At 39.4% G+C, this 16515-nt stretch overlaps 1 protein-coding gene across 9 annotated transcripts in view; it reads left to right on the top strand.

Annotated features, from left to right (window-relative positions):
- Enox1 (ecto-NOX disulfide-thiol exchanger 1) overlaps window positions 1–16515 on the top strand; it is a 552470-nt gene that overhangs the window by 422393 nt on the left and 113562 nt on the right. For all 9 annotated transcript variants that reach the window (XM_013506967.1, XM_013506965.1, XM_013506964.1 and 6 more), the window contains one exon: window positions 3860–3977. In XM_013506967.1, the coding sequence (XP_013362421.1) occupies window positions 3860–3977 (118 nt within the window). The remainder of the gene's footprint in view (window positions 1–3859; window positions 3978–16515) is intronic.

Genomic DNA, 16515 nt, shown 5'->3' with positions numbered 1-16515 from the left:
GGCTTCACACTTAGAACATATTTTCCCCTGTCAAGGGAGAAAACAATCTTCTCCATAGTAGTAAAGAGCTCAAAAATAAACCAAGACACTTCATAATAAATTAGCTTGAAGAAAGGTATAACCTAATATAGAAACTAGTTTTTAGTTTTCAAATACAGATTTTTTTTTTGGTGTTCTACGTGATGATGACAGTTTGCTCCTTGGGCTAGAAGTGGCAAGTATGCCTTTCCATCGTTCTCATCATAAACCATGTCTTGGTCCCCTGTGCTAGCCCTTAGGTTCTATCACACCTCTCCCCAGAGCAAATTTCACAAGGGGTGTGATTGTCCAGGCTAGCTGAGTCTACCCTTCAGCATCAGTGCATGTGTCCAGTGTGAGTATCCACCCACAAGGAAGGAGTTTAGAGCTTGAGCTTGGCAGATCTAGGCAGACCAACTGTGTCATTAGTCACTGGTCATCCAGCTGTTATTTTTAAACTCTACAGTGTAGTGTACGCTTTGAACCTGTAATTTAAAAGTAAGTATACTGTCTTTGCTTGCTTCTTTTTCTTTTAAATAAGAGAATGTTTTCATCTGGATGCCTCTTCATCTCTAGCATGTTGATATTAAAGTTCTCTAAATGATAGTCCCCTTTTTCAAAATCACAAACTTATAGAAGGTAAGGTTTATTTATTTAATGATTTTGACTCACACTTGTAAAATAAGTGTTTTATAAAGAGTTTGAGGAATCACAGAGTACTGTGATATCAATCCTTTGAGTAGCATTTTAATTGCCCATTAACTAATGCTAAATTATAGTTGAATACCAATGGCACTAGATGTAACACCCACAGGAATATCAAATGATTTCTTTATTATCACTTATTATGGTGAATACTGAATGACTTTGCATTAATGGGACACTTAAAATGCTAGTGTGACTTGTTGTTAAGATGAACATTTTAAAAATTTGGTTCACTAATGCCTAAAAAGGTGGTTGGTGACTGATACAATGCTGTTTTTCTGTTCAGGATTATAAGAAGGAAGTGGAATTTCTCTTCAGTTTGGGATTGGGCCCAAAACAAAGTGTGTTCTGATGTTCTGCTGTTCTCCCTGACACTGTCTAGGAGACCCAAGTCAAGTTGACTTTTCAGGAGGAAAAAGAGCCCTCTGTTTATGATCCAATATAAACATTGAGGGCTTGAAAACACAAATATGGAATCCATAATGTGTGACTCTGATATGAGAGTGATCAGTCTATAAGTGATTTAATTGTTTTTCTTCACATAAAACCTAAAAATGATGAGCAGAAATTTTAAAAGAAAGGCTGGTGGCATGATGCAGAATAACCGTGGGCACGAAGAGGCCAACATTAGTGTGTGAGTGTCAGCAAATGTCACATATTGCTCTAAATTATGCTTCCTGCCACCTCTGGCTCCACTTCCCACCATCCTTTTCCCCTGCCTTCCCCTAGATTGGTACCATCCACAGCAGGACTGACAAGGCTGCCTGCATTGGCCCACAGAAGCTGCTTGCTGTGTCTGCTTAGTCCTGTGGGGTTGCAATGTATGCTCCAGAGGGATGGATGGAGTATAGTCCTCAGAGATCCTCCTGTGCCTTTGTGCCTCTTTGTGCCTTCCTGCCATTTCAGCTGCCTCTTCTGGTATACATCAGGAAATGGAACTCTAAATTACCTTTGATTTTCTCTCCTACATGTCACTTAATTGATTAAATACCAGTTGGTAATTTAACATTGTGGATGATTTCTCAGTTGCATATAAGCTTGATAATTGGCTTGATTTTTTCCACATTCCCATGTACAGCATCTGCTAATTATCTGCAACACCTCTGCAGATTTATTAGTGTATTAGTGATTTACCGCTGAACCAGAGGCAGCCTGTGGAAACACCCTCAGTTTTTCTTCCCTACAATGTTTTCCCATTCTGTCATGCTTCCCCACAGAAATAACTATTGTATGACAGTTTGTCACTAATTGTAGGGACTAAACAACAGACCTTTTTAAGCTCATTTATTCCTTCCACCTGACTTTTCCCTGTTTCAAATATTTTTAAGCTACCTTTTTGGAAATTAAGACTCTTTGTTAATGAAAAAATCAGCTGTCCACACCTAAAAATTTCTCCACGTGTGACACCTGCCTCCAAGTCTGTGTTATGTAAGGCAGAATTGGCACATCTTTCGTACATGTGCTATGGTCAAATGAGGAGGTGTCTGTTATCCCAGTGGTCTTTCAGCTGGCCTGTGATTGCCCCTCCCCAGATCCTGCCTATCTGCCTGTTCCACTTCTGTCCTTGGCAGGGCACAAAGGTGACCATCAAATACTTTTAGCAATAAATAATTGCCTTCCCGTCAGGCTGCAGTTAAAGTCTCTGAGCTCTGTGAGCTCAGTAGAAAAGGGAATTTAGAGCACCTTCAATATCTGATGTAATAGATGCACATCAAATGATCACCAGAAGTATGTTTAAAGCCATGCTGCTAATAAATTAGGTGGATTAACTTAGTTTTAATGTTACTCATAGGTTTATTATGATAAAATTATTTTAAATATTGGACTTTTATTTAGAGATTTCAATTTAAAGGAGGAGAAAAGAATAATGGAGCCCTGTCCTCATTTTAAGTCTTTTTGAAGACAATCTATATGAGGGAACAGAATAAATTAGGATTCACAAATGAAAATACACAACTTAGTATAAATAATAATGCAGTTATTTAACATAAACTGTTACAAGGTCATTCTAGGCACAGTAGTAAAAAAAAGTTATTGTATATTCTTTTTACAATGAGCTTTCACATCAGCTATTGTATTCAAACAGCCTTGTATTATTATTATTATTTCCCATTATAGGTGAGTAAACAAAGGCTCGAAGAATGACATGATTACATTCACTCCCCTATTCAGTGCAGAAAGTAGGATATAACCCTAAAATCTATGGCTTTAAAAGTAATGCTAGGGGCTGGGGATTTAGCTCAGCGGCAAAAGCGCCTGCCTGGCAAGCGCAAGGTCGTGAGTTCGGTTCCCGGTACCGGAGAAAAACCACAAAAAAAATAAATAAATTAATTAAAAAAAAAAAAAAAAAAAAAGTAATGCTGAAGCAACTATCACCACAAAACTCAAAACCTCTGCATGATAATGTAAAACCCACAAAAAAGAAGGCATCCATATACTTTGTTCCTAAACAGCTTTGGAAGCTTAAATTTTGGCTATCTGTAGTCTACAGGGATGCGGGTGACCACACACAGGCCCGTCAGAGGCTCTGTTTTCATGTGGAAACAGCAGTGGTCGGTACTGTCTTAGCAAACCAAGTGTCTAGGACAATAGTGAGACGTGTATGTGCATTAACTCATTTTACCCACAAAACCGTTGATACCAAAATATTCTGGTGAGAAAATGGAGCCTAATATATATTCATAAATGATACTAAAATTAAGCATTGGCCATGGTGAACTAGGCTTTTTAAAATTGTTATTGCTGCTGTTCTTAGCCAGTAGCTATAGTCCCTGCTACGAGCTAGCCGTATAATAGGTATTTCTGTGTAATCCTTGCAAAAGCCCCACTAAGTATATGTTACTATCCCCTCTTTATTTAAACAAATGAGAAAGTACAGATTCAAGAGGGGTTAAAAATATTTTGTTAAGAAGCCCTTAACTAGTCTTTGGTGAACAGGAATTTATTTCACTTGACACTAAAGTATGCCACATCCCTCTCAGAAGAACTTCATTCTAGGTCAGGTGGGGTAATGCTTGGGTAAAAGCTTCAGGCTATAGATATTAATATGTCAGTCATAATATACCCAAAGACCATTGGAAAATTGTGTGATGAAATGTGTCCTAGAATCTGACCTTCATATATCCTCTACTTTCAGGAGCTCCGGAATGCTCAAAGTGAGCAGCTCATGGGCATCCGCCGCGAAGAAGAAATGGAAATGTCTGATGATGAGAACTGTGACAGTCCTACTAAAAAAATGCGAGTCGATGAATCAGGTAATGCTGATAACTGCAACATACCCATGAGACATTATAATGGGTGTCCGGATCTTAGACTGGGAGTAAGTACTGGAGAATGGAAATATAACTCAATTTTGAGTGATACTGAACTTTCATCTTTGAGTGACTCTGCCTTTTATTAATAGGGCTTTGAACTCCTTCTTAGGAACAGAGTGATTTAAATTGCTCCAGTTGTTTCTTAATATGTAGATCTGGAGCTCTTAAACTTTTTCAGGGATATTTGCCTATTCCCATAAAAATCTCTTTCCAGAGTATAGCAGCAATAGCTGCTAATGAAATATAGATAAAATTTGATTTTGGTAGTGTACTTCTTACTTGAGAATTGTTTAATTCCTAAAGAAGCCTTTTAGCCTCTGAGCCAACATAGATAGAATATTGGACTTTTTCTAACACATGATAGAAAATTAGACTTTTTAAAATACATTTTGGTTCACCTAACCTATAATTGAAAGGGTAGCCCCATTTGGTACGATGGTAGGGGCATCACTTGAGCTGTAAAAAAGGAAGGAAATTTAGGAAGGACCTTGCTTTTGTGTGTTCTGTCTAATCTGAGATGCTAATTAAAACTCTCTCCTTGAATTATATATAAATTCTTCGGTAATTTAAAAGTAAGCAAGGAAATGTTTATTAAAAAATTGAAACACCAAGAGAGACAATTCATCTGAAGGGAAGGGGGTGGTCCAAATGGCCTGAGAAGACCCACAATTGCCACCATTTCTGGAAAAGAAAATTAGAAAGGCAGTACAGGTTTGATCTGTCTTTTCTTACATACCCATGAATAAAATACATGCCGTCTCAAGTTTTGAACAGAAAGATTGCAGAGGTGTAGAAATAGAGGAGTTTTTCTAACTTGTTGGTAGAAGTACAGGAACAAAAGGAAAAAGTTCTTTTTGCTCCCTGTGTTCATTGAAACAAACTGACAACATACTAAATAGAAGAAAAGATACATAAATTTATGGGGCACATGGAGGTGATCACAATGTGTAATTATTCACCAGTCCAGCATGATTCAGAAGTGTTTATACCTCTTCCCTAAGTGAGGAACAGAATGTGGAAATGGAGACAATTTTTAGGGAAATAGTAAATTTCTTTTAGGAGTCTTCAGTGGGTTTGGAGAAATATACACTGTCCTGAGATAAGGCCTCAGTGGGTCCATGCATAAGACAATGGATTGTAAATGCATCTCTTTGGAATGGGATCAAAATAAAAGACAAGAATGAGTGACAAGAATCTATCCAGATGTATTCTCTCTTCCTTCAGTATGAGTTTAGTTATGAAAGCTCAGGAAGTGGTCCAGAGATAATTGTATTCTTCCTTGGAGAGTCAGATTTTAAGTGGACAAGGACATGTCAGATGCAATCTTTCTGTTAAAAGCCTCTTCGAGCAACTGCAGCTCACTAACTTCTTGTGACTTAAGATAATCAGCATTCCAGGATATTTTAGATGATGTGCCTGGATGCATTTAGAAGCCAAAATCAAGATTCCAAAAAGCTTAGGTCATCAAGACCACAGAGGGGTTCGTATAATCACAAAAAAGCCCTCCAATCCAGGCCCTACTGAAGGGGCTTTAATTTCCCTAAAGCAGTGCTTCTCAAAAGTGTGGCCCCTATTCTATATAAACATCACCTAAGAACTTACTAGAAATGTAACTTGAGGCTCAACCCCAACTTACTGAACAGAAACTTCTAGAGGGTGGGCAAATGAGATTCAGCAATCTGTGACTTAAGCTCTGGAGGGAATTCTGATGGATGTATGCTAAGGTTTGAGAACCACTGCTTTAGCAAATTTGCCTTTCATCCTCGATTACCATTCATTTAAATCTCTTAGAAGCTTAGCGTATAAGTATGCACCATGCCACTACTTTCTGAAGCTATACATCTTTTGTCTGAAAAATAAACCTATGTCAATGGTTGTGTCTTACTAAGCTGATAACAGATTTCTAGGGAATGTTCTACTATGGGGGTTAGATTTATTTGAGACCTCCTTCCTCACAGCATTTCAATTCTACAAGCCTTCATATGTCAAAAGAAGGAAGGATTAGTGTGATTTTTTAAAAAAGTCATTGAGGTTTTGAGATAAAAAATTGTCTCTAAAAAACTTTCTTATCATCATTTTTAAAGTTTATTGATGAAGGGCAAGTTTACATGAGACTCAGATTCTTAACATCATTATGAGGTAGAAGAAAACAATTGAGTCAATCAGAAATTTTGATTTGAACCTGTGCCTTTGTGTGTATGGGGGGGTTGACATTTTTTTAAACAACTTATCAATTTGCAAAGGAAAACTGTGTATTATCCCATAGTCTTCTTAGGATGGAACTAGAACTACTGTCCAGAATGTTCATGAGAGCTCCTGTAAGCCTGGCAACATCACATCCTACAGGACTGGCACCTGTCCCCTGAGGCAGAAGTGTCCCATGATATGTCAGGGACCTCCACCCTCAGCAGAGTCAGAGGTCTTCTTTAGAGCTTGAGTGATGAGCACTGATCCCAGCCTCACTTGCTTTTTCCCCAGGCATCTGATGAGAATGTGAAGTAGAACCTGAACTTATAAAAACTTTTGCCAGGATGGTCACTTGGCCCCAAAGTTAATGAGCAAACGCAGCCTGTACATGCTGTCTACCAACCACTGAGAGAAACAATAAAAGAACAGAAGTTCAAATGCCAGGTTCCAAGCAGTTCAAAGTTTTTCTCATGAACTTCAAAATGAGCTGTACCAGAGGACATGGATTTGGTTTCTGAAGAAAACATAGGACTGATTAAAGGGAAGAGAAAGCAGTTAACCTTTCTTATTCCATTGGACCCTCAAGGTCCTCCTAAAAGGCAGGCAGCTATTTTTCTTTCAACCCTGGGTATTCAGGGACATGACCTGACAGCAAGAAATGTCCATCTGGTCTTGTGACTAGACTCTACAGGAATCCCTGCCAAAGGCAGCTTGAGGCAAGTGTTGAGGAACACGGCCCTGTAGCTAAGGGAAACACCTTTCAGGGTATCTTCTTCAGTTACACAAGACTAACCTTTAGGTACACATTTGAACTGCAAGTCACCTACAGAAGGCCTCTGAGACTGGTGTCCTGAATCAGGATGGTAGTGCTAAGTACGGAAAGAAGGGTGCAATTCTCTGTCTTCCTTGGAACCACTTGCCTGTTCCCTCTCTACTAAAATAGAGCTGTTTGCTTCAGACCTCCTAGGAAAATAGCTGATCCAGGAATTCTGGGAAACTCCAGGGAAGAAAATTCTTTGCAAAAGAGGAGTCACTTGCCCATGCTAGGATGATGATGGGACCGCATTGCAAAGGATGCCCCAGGCTTTGGCATCCTCACAAGGTTTTTCTTGTCATCTCCCCAAGGGAAAAGCTAACCTTAGGGGCTTATTTCTGGGGGAGATGGAGAGAATTGACTTTGCTTCTATAAAAGACACATTTTATTATGTAAGCACTTATGTGATATATTAGGTTTAGTTTTTATTAATAATCAAAATATTTCAATATATCTCTGCTTTTTGGTTATGAAGAATATTCCTTTGTATTTTTACTTTTTACCACGTAAGATAATTTATGACCTGTCTCTGGCTACAGTTCTCTAGCGTTGCAATGTAATTCTGGGAAGGCTGCTCGCACTTCCTCATGCACTGATCTAGAGGGCAAAAGGAGTTTCTGGAAGCAAAACTAGGAAGCCGCTAAGAATGGAAATGCATATTGTTGATAAATTTGAAAATCAAGACAGATTTATGAAAGCATCCACTCAAGAAGATTGGCATACTACTCTAAAGCATGTGAACATAAGTTCTGATAAAAATTCAAGTGCATTGTTATTTATTTCTGCTTCTTACTGGAATGAAGCCCGACATTCACATGCAGATCTGCTCCTCCTCTCTTGTCCTCTCACCCCTCATCTTCCCCCTTCCTTGTCTGCCCCAGCCCTCTCGTTTCTTTACTTTCCCTGTCTTCTTCCCCTCTCCTCTCTCTTTCTCCCCCTCTCACTCTCCCCAGCCCCTCCCTCTCCCTTTCTCCCCTAGATCTAAGTTGACAGTGGCTGAGAGACAGGTGTGCACAAGGGGAAAAAAGGCCCTGCCTGACAGAGCCCAGTAGTTCTGACATTGTCAGAGTTAAGTGAGCCATGGCGTGTATGCTGTTTACAGATACTACTGAGTACAGAGTGGGTGCTCAGTAAGCTAACAGTGCTTAGTGTGCAGTCGTCCTCCAATACCTGGCCCTGGGCCTTTCCCCAAGAAAGTGCTCAATAAAAGTTTGTTTACTTTAACTGCGTGTTTCCCTTCATCCGGTTCTGATGTTTTTGGTGTCTCTGCCCCAGAAGTCAGGAAGAAGGTGGTAATCATTAGAACATTTGCTCTGATTAAATTTAAAAGCCAAGTGTTAAAAAGTATGCTCAAGTAAAGGTGGTTCCTTTCCTAAAATATTTAGAATTTAATACAAAGCTCAGTGCCACGTGTTGAATAGGCTTATGTCTAATTATGGACCAACACTGGCCAAACACCTCTCCTGCTGAAGGCACTGTGGACCTGGGCAGAAAGGGGTTAGATGTGTTGAGGATGTAGCTAGGTGGTAAAGCACTTGCCTACTGTGTGCCAGACCCTCACTTCAATACTGCCAAACCGCCCCCCAAAATGTTGAAGCCAGTGTGGAGATACTGCCCTGTAATCCCAGTACTCTGAGGCTGAGACAGGAAGATCGCAAGTTTGAGCCCAGCCTAGGCAATTTAGTGAGACCCTGGCTATAAATAAACAGATAAAGAGAGCTGGGAATGTAGCTCCGTACAAAGCCCCAAGTTCAATCCACAGTGCCCCCTGTAAAATGAGATATGGAGACCATGCTCCCAGGGTAAGATATAACTTTTGAAGAGAATAAATGTTTTAAATTAATAAAAGTGGAATGTCTACTAAGACATATGATCTAAATCCAATGAATTAAATTTAGTATGAACTAAAATGAACATCACTACCTACTGTGTGTACCCATCCAATATATATATATTTTGGTACTGAGATTTGAACTCCAGACCTTGCACTTGCCAAGCTGAACTATATCCCCAGCCCCCCATTCAATATTTGATGAGTGTACATTGAGCACAGATTTTAGAAGAGTAAAACTGAAATATCCCCTGCTTAATAGCCTTTACATGTTCACGACAGGGCTGTAATTCATATATCTTGCTGCTGGATGGCTGAAGCCATCAGTGGCTAATGCATGACTGTTCCATTGGGTGGCTTGTACCACTGGTGGTATAAATGGATCAAATCACTTTTCTCAGTCTTTTTACTAATGAAATTAATAAAAAGCCACCCGATGGGATAGTCATGCATATAACACCACTGGTTCAAGTCAGCAGGAATGTGTTAGGTCATTAGGTAGCACACAAACAAATGCTCTTGGATCTTCGTTATACCTCATTGTAGTTCTGAGCTCTTTGTAAGAGCAAGCACCCTGTTAATCATTAAAGAGTATTTTCTGTATTGTCACTTTTCCATAGAAATTCACCACAATGTAGGTACTGACTTATTTATTTTTTTAAGTTTACTAAGAAGTGGAATAAAGATTTTCCAAATCTTCTAGCCAACTGAGTCAAATTAAGGACTCAGGTTCAGGTAGAATTAGCAGTTTTGGGTTTGAATAGTTTTATATGTAGCTAAAATCTTTAACTTAAAAAAATTAGTAATAAGACTCTGGCTGTCCCATGATAGCTTATAATACCAAGACTATCTTTGGTTTTCTGATTTAGTTTATCTCTTGCGTGGTCGTGCTTCTGAAAAACCCTAGAGGGTAGTCAACAGGGAGGCACAAGCCCAGGAAGAGGCACACTGCTGTCCCTGCACCAGCTGGGCACAGTAGAAGAAGGAAACTAAATGCCCCAACAGGGGCTCACAGCCAACTGAAGGGGCCAGCTGAGGAGGGCCAGGTAACTGGCAGCTGCGTCCTGTTAGGAAACCCTGACTATGATCTAAAGCATGTGACGCTAGAGTGGCTGAGAACTTGGCAGAGGGACAGAGCATTCAAATTGGAAAGTGGGGTGAGACTTAGCTGGAGACAACACACCAGGGGCTGAGCTCACTCCTGCACCTGCAGACCCCAAAGGCGCAGTGTGGTTGTTAAATGCAAGCCTGGAAGGATAAACTATTCTTCAGTGTAATGACGGCCTGTGAAGTTACCTCCTGAGAGAGAGGAACAGCAGGCTATGTCCTGCAGTGCCCACGCATTTAAAGGCAAGTGCTTATTCTTTAGACACAAGCATATGTCTTTTGCAAACCCAAATGCTAATCAAGGAAACGTGATTACTTGAACTAATATGGTTTACAGATGATGAGAGAAATCTAAGGTGGCTGAGGAGCTGTTTCCTTTCTATCTGCTTAAAATAGAGCTTCATTTGCAGGAGCCAAGGCTTTTCTCTATTTCCTTCCCTTCTTTTTTCTTAATAAATTTTGCTAATCTTGCCAAAGGAATTCAAATAAATGTTTATTTTGAGTCAATTTTTCATCTCCCTGATTTTATGTACAGTTACAATTCCCTTTCCACATAATGGACATGCTTCTGAAAAATGTAGAAATCATTTCTTTTTATAAGTTGCTTTATCTTTTAAATGCGAGGAGGCAGATGCTATTAAATTGATCCTGTAGCAAAGGATTCCTTTTTAATGGAAGCCCTCCTGCTGCCCAGACAGTGTTTATCTGTTCTATAAATTCACATCTCCAACCTAAACTAGCCCCTTTTATAATCTTATTTTTATGTAACACCTAACCTTGCCATGATTCCTAATATCTCTGTCATATGTGCACAAACTTTCCATAATTATGTGCTTCTGGTAAATTGACCCATGTTGCTGAAACTGCATTGTGTCTAGAAGACCAAGGATTCTCCCCAGTACTCTTATCACTCCATTGTGCTGTACCTCTATAAAATTCAGCTCAGCCCTACTGGGGTTCTTAAACAATCCACACCTGTTCACCACTAGCTTAGAGTTGGGTAGATTCCCCCAAATGGCCCTTCACAGCTGCTTATGCAGGGCAGATTCCAGCTCTATGTGGCACTGGCTTCTTCTCTAGTGCCACTAGCCCTGGAGCCTATGGGAGGGTGGGCTGATGGGTAGTTGGCAGGCAGCAGAGAGGAGGAAGTTACAACTAGTCTTCATAACGGGAGAACTGAGGAGGCCCTGACCTTGGGAGCCTTTAGACAAATAGCCAATGAGCAGCATACAGTCACAGCATTACTGCCTGTGTACAGCCTAAACTGCCCTGATGCTTCTCAACTGCCAGGAACACCATTATCTAGATTACAGTTTATTACATTTTCTAGACATTTCCTTCTGGTAAGGTTTGATGCAGGACCATTACATAGGAGAGTGGATGTAATCCCATTTCCTTAGCAGGCTTTAAGAACACTGAGGGAATATTTATGTAATAAGATACAAAATTACTATGGAAAATACTATAGCAACCTAACATCTTCCAGAGCCAAGCAGCCATTTGTAACAGCAATCTAAATTTACATTTATTTTAGTGTCATTTTATTGACACTTTAGTGTCTCATCCTGACAGGATGTTAAAATATATGTGCAGCTCACATCTGAGCAAAGTTAACACAGCGTTGTTAGAACTGAAGAGAGGCTTGCACCAGCTCTGGGGGAATCAGTATTTCTGGAGGAGTACAGATGAAAAAATCTGAGTGAGTTTGTAAGCTATTATTTTTCCTGACTATAAGAACAAACTCCTTAGCACCTTTATTTCCTAATTTTCCCTTTGAGTTTGTAAATAGCAAATAGAAATTTCAGTTATGAAAAAGGGTTTATTCTTTTCAACATTGCTGTATTTTGTGCAGTGCTTATCTGTGATTCTCTTAGATACTTACAGAAAATACTTTCAGCAAGTCAGCATATTACCCTCTGCAAAAAGTGTCATTTTTAAAATATAAAATTGCCTTTTGCCTTAAAAAAGAAAATATGGAGCAAATGAGTGGATATCTGTTCTGGATCATAGGCTTTTACATGAACCTTTGGGAGGTGAAGCTAAAATCTTCAAGGGGTTACTGGGGATACTTGAGGTTACTAAAACCCTAGTGTTAGACCAGAACTCCTAAGAGCTTGTTGTAGGTTCATTAAATGTGAGCATGGCTGCAAAGTGATAGATATGTAGGCCAGTTGACAGGAAAGATAGTATCTATCGATTTCCTTCTATATTTCTCCATCTAAAATCTTGAAGTGTAACTATAATGCTATTAAAGTGGGATGTTGGCCAAAAGAATCAATAGCAGGCCATATCAAAATGTCCTGCTCCCACCTTCTCAGCACTGTTGGTGAGCATCATGGTCCTACTTCTCCTCGGCTCCTAGACATCCATCTGAACACTGCTGATGACATAAAGGTCTATCCCTCAATGAGAGGGGTATCTTGTGAAATTCCAGGTAGCCACATAACTAACGAGAAGGGGAGCTGGTAACAATAATTACTCTCTTCCTTTGCTCAGAAAGTTCAAATGCCATTGTATAATACCTATCTTATACTTAGAAGCCCTGGAAGTTGATATTTGTGTCAGTATACATTATTATTATGGTAAACATTTCCATATCAACATGGCTTAGAGACTCTCTTGTGCTTGCTTGAATGTCCTTGATCCTGGAGAGGGAATAAGTGCCAGAACCTCTTCTCACCAGGTTCAAGACACAATGTGTGCGAACTCTGTGGGGAGTTGCTTGAAAAAGAAAATTTTATTTAGACTCCCCATGACTAGCAGAGAAGTAGAGAGGTGTTGAACCCCAGGACAGAATCTGTTAATTGTAGTATTCCAAAAAGGATGTTACAGGTTCCGCAACCCACCCTGACCTTTAGAGCTGCTGTGGTCCAGAGGCCTTGGTCATTGCTTGAATCAGTTGCCTAAATTTTCAGTTCTCCGAATTACCTTAAAGTCTTGTAGTTTTAAAATATTTTTTCATTCATTCATTCTTTCAGAGACAGGATCTTGTTATTTTGCTCAAGCTGGTCTGAAACTCTAGAGCTCAAGTGATCTTCTGACCTTAGCCTTCCAAGTAGCTGCTAGGACTACAGACTTGTCCCACCTCACCTGGCTTAAACAAATATTGAACACCAGAGTATTAGTCACTTAATAGTGTAAGTTAATAATATATCCATGAACAGCCTTGAAAAAAATGCTGTTTTAGAAGACTTAATGGCGTGAAAGAATGTTCACAATTTATATGTTAGAGGAAAATCTATAAGGATGTGGGTCAGAATATTCAATGACTGTCTCTAGAAGGTGTGATTGCAGGTGGTTTTTATTTTTACTTCTTTAAACTTTTCTAAAACATTTCTATTATATATTTATATATATATAAAATAAATTAATTAGGAGAATCTGTGGTAAAATTAATATTGGTTAGGGATTACCAACTGACCATTTCCAATCATTCTGACAAGTTAGAATTTATTGACTTGCCCTTTGCTTTTAAATTAGAGAGTTTCTATATTTAACTTAACATAATATTCTAACCTTCCCAGACCGCATCATATTAGAATTTTCCCATTCTAAGGGGTAATCCTATTTGCATAACTTTTAAATTAGAAAAGCAAGAAAAAAAAAATCACCTTCCAAATTAGGCAGAAATGTAGAATTCTTGCTCAGGGGAGATATACAACCATGAGTCCCTTTGGATAATGTTATGTAACTTCTTCCCAAATGAAAAATGTGGCACCGTGTCGAGGAGATATGTTATTTGCCCAAGGGAGTAAGTGTAAAATCTAGAACTCAGTACTGGCTTCCTTCTGTCCAGGCTAATGACCTTTGTATGGTGCCACTGAACTTTATGGGAAAATACCTCCAGTATCTCTCTCAAATGCCATAAGTAGCATCATAAAAGTCAGTAACCAAGTAAAAATCAACCACTGGTTTTGAGCATCTGCTGTGTGCATGGATCCATGATACCATTTGGGGGCAAAAGTGACTGAAGATCTTTATCACTCTAAAATATGAGTCCAGATAAAGGCAAATAGGCCTTATACTTAGTCTTCTGATAATTTTCAGTATTTTCTACTAAATGGAAGGAGATTCGCTTCAACATTAGCAGTGCACCAAGCACACTGTTTCTAAACCCACTCCAACAGAAATGCCAGCTTTCCAAAATATTCAAGAAATTAGCACAATCCCTTTTCTAGTTGAATGACATTTATTTCCTCAGAGCAGTGTCTGCAGTATGGCTTCAGGCAAGATGAAAGTCTTTGGAGAAGTAGAGCACATTAAGGAGGAGCAGAGACATGTCATGTGTTTCCAGTAAACCACACACCACCACCCGTGTACTCCATTCCCTCACTCCCAAAATTATAAGGAAGAAACTAAGGACATTTCTCTGAACACCACTTGATGGTTGATCTGAGATCTGACATCAGTCAGACCTTTGATAGCCTATCCGACCCCCCATTGTACCAGCAGTCCCAGGGCCTGGGGGTGCCTACCTGAAGACCATCAGGTTATTGACACACCATCCAATTTCAAGAGTTGTTGAAGTGCCTCTCCCTGTTTCCCTGTTCCCAGGACTTTTCTTTATGAGATGTAACTCTCAATATATCTTAGAAATAGAAGTCTAGAGAGAGCATCTATAGTAATATCAATCTTATTGAGATTCACAGACTCAGGGAAGGTTTGATGTGCAAGAGGTCTCAGAAGAAATATATCTCCTCTTCCCTCCTCCAAATGCTCAAAAAAATTGAATTGTGTTACTCCCAATAATAATCAAAAGCTTATATTGGACATTTTGGGGGAGGGATTGTGATTACAACTTTCAGGGGCAACTTAATCTATAAGGAATATTTGGTAAGTCTTTTGGAGGTAGGATGAGAGTTTTCATTCTTTCAGTGATGTTTCAGTCAGTTGTTTATGAAATGCCGCCACTGCGACTGGAGTTTTCTAGTGCAGTTTGTATAACCTGAGCATCCTAAAACTATTTATGGTGGTACCTCAGTTCGTGAATGCTTTTGCTTGAAAACAGCTTGGCTTGCAAACGGAAGCGCTTCACAGACTTTCGTTTATGTGTCCAAATTCTGCATCAGGTGACAAACAGGACCACTGCCATCTTTCCCACACAAATGCAAACATGGCCTTCTTTTCCAAATTCATAGAACAAATTAAGTATTTCTCTATCCTTAACTCTTTGGCCCTGTGTTATTTTAAACAGTGTCATAATACAAAGCAGTGATAAAATGAAAACAAATATTCAGTGAATTCTTACAATATGAGATTGTAAGTGCCGATTTAAGGGAAAAAATAGGAAACAAAGTCTTACAAGACAATTTTGAAACTTGGCCCTGGATATGAGAGTGTTGCTTACTGTCAGTAGTTTTTTTTTTACCTGGAATACATGTGATCAGGATCCAGACAGTCACTGCTCATGATACTTTCCAAGTCACTGCCAAAAAGCTTGTGAAGAAACCCTGTTGTAAAGTCTGTGAGAGCTGAGAGTATCTGATAAGTATGCATTTGTCCACCTGAACCCTGTTGGCCCTAGAGAACCTCCCAAGTTTGCTTTAAGCAAATCAGGATGATCATGTACTGCCTGGAAGGATCTTCCACTCCACGCTCTCCATGGACCAGCTCAGGATCCCTTTCTCTTCAAGTAGCCAGCACATGCCATTGGACATGCTAGGTGAGTGACAGTTTGTTAGATAAATGGTAGGAAGTGAAAACTATGTAGACCTAATTTTCCATTCTTGAAAGATATTTTTGTTTTCCATTTCAGACCAAAAAAAGAAGGAAAAACATTTGCCACAAGTCGCATACCTGGTATCTGACCACCAAGCTCCTTTTCTTTCTCCATTACCCGTCTGCCTCCCTCCTATGTGTAACCCAGGTCTACTTGACTCTGCAGTTGACAGAGCAGCATCTCTGGCCTTCCCTTCAGGGCCACTGTCCCCAGATGCAGCCCAGAGTCCCAGGCTCCAGCATGTGTCCTTGTGGAGTCTCCTCCCTAGTTATGCATTACTTCTCCACATGGAGCTCTTTAGAGCAGGAAGAATGAGATATTCTCTGAGTCACTAAAATCCAGAGGAATATGGCAAAGTGCAGGACGAGGTTGAGAGAAAGAGTGAGCAGTTGGCAAGGTAACATTTGAAGCTAGAGCTAAGTTGAAGTTATTGCAGACATAAAATACACTTGATTTCTTTTAGTAAGTGAAAGTTGTTAGGTCCTTGGGCTTTGCAGTAGAAATTGGTCATTGGCTTTTTGCATTTTCTATATAACATGTAGGTTCCCAAGGAGTATAACTGATACCAGATTATCAGCACCATGTTAACAAAGCACTTTTTATAAAATTATCCATAGCACTTTCTCTCTCATGTTCAATAAAAAGCTATTAACAAGAGAGCTGTCTTCTCAGAGGAATTCTTTTAACCTTTCAGAAACAAAATATTGCATGCTAATTCCTGCTTAATTGGAAGGAAGTCATTTTTTAAAAACGATTGAATATGGGTTTGAAGTCTGTTCCATCCCTGACCTCTTTAATTTAATCAAGGTCAGCTCATAAA

This window comes from Chinchilla lanigera, unplaced genomic scaffold (genome assembly GCF_000276665.1).
Source record: "Chinchilla lanigera isolate Chin_1 unplaced genomic scaffold, ChiLan1.0 scaffold00117, whole genome shotgun sequence".
Taxonomy (NCBI): Eukaryota; Metazoa; Chordata; class Mammalia; order Rodentia; family Chinchillidae; genus Chinchilla; species Chinchilla lanigera.
The sequence above is the reverse complement of the archived record's forward strand: the minus strand, read 5'-3'. Positions and strand labels throughout refer to the sequence as shown.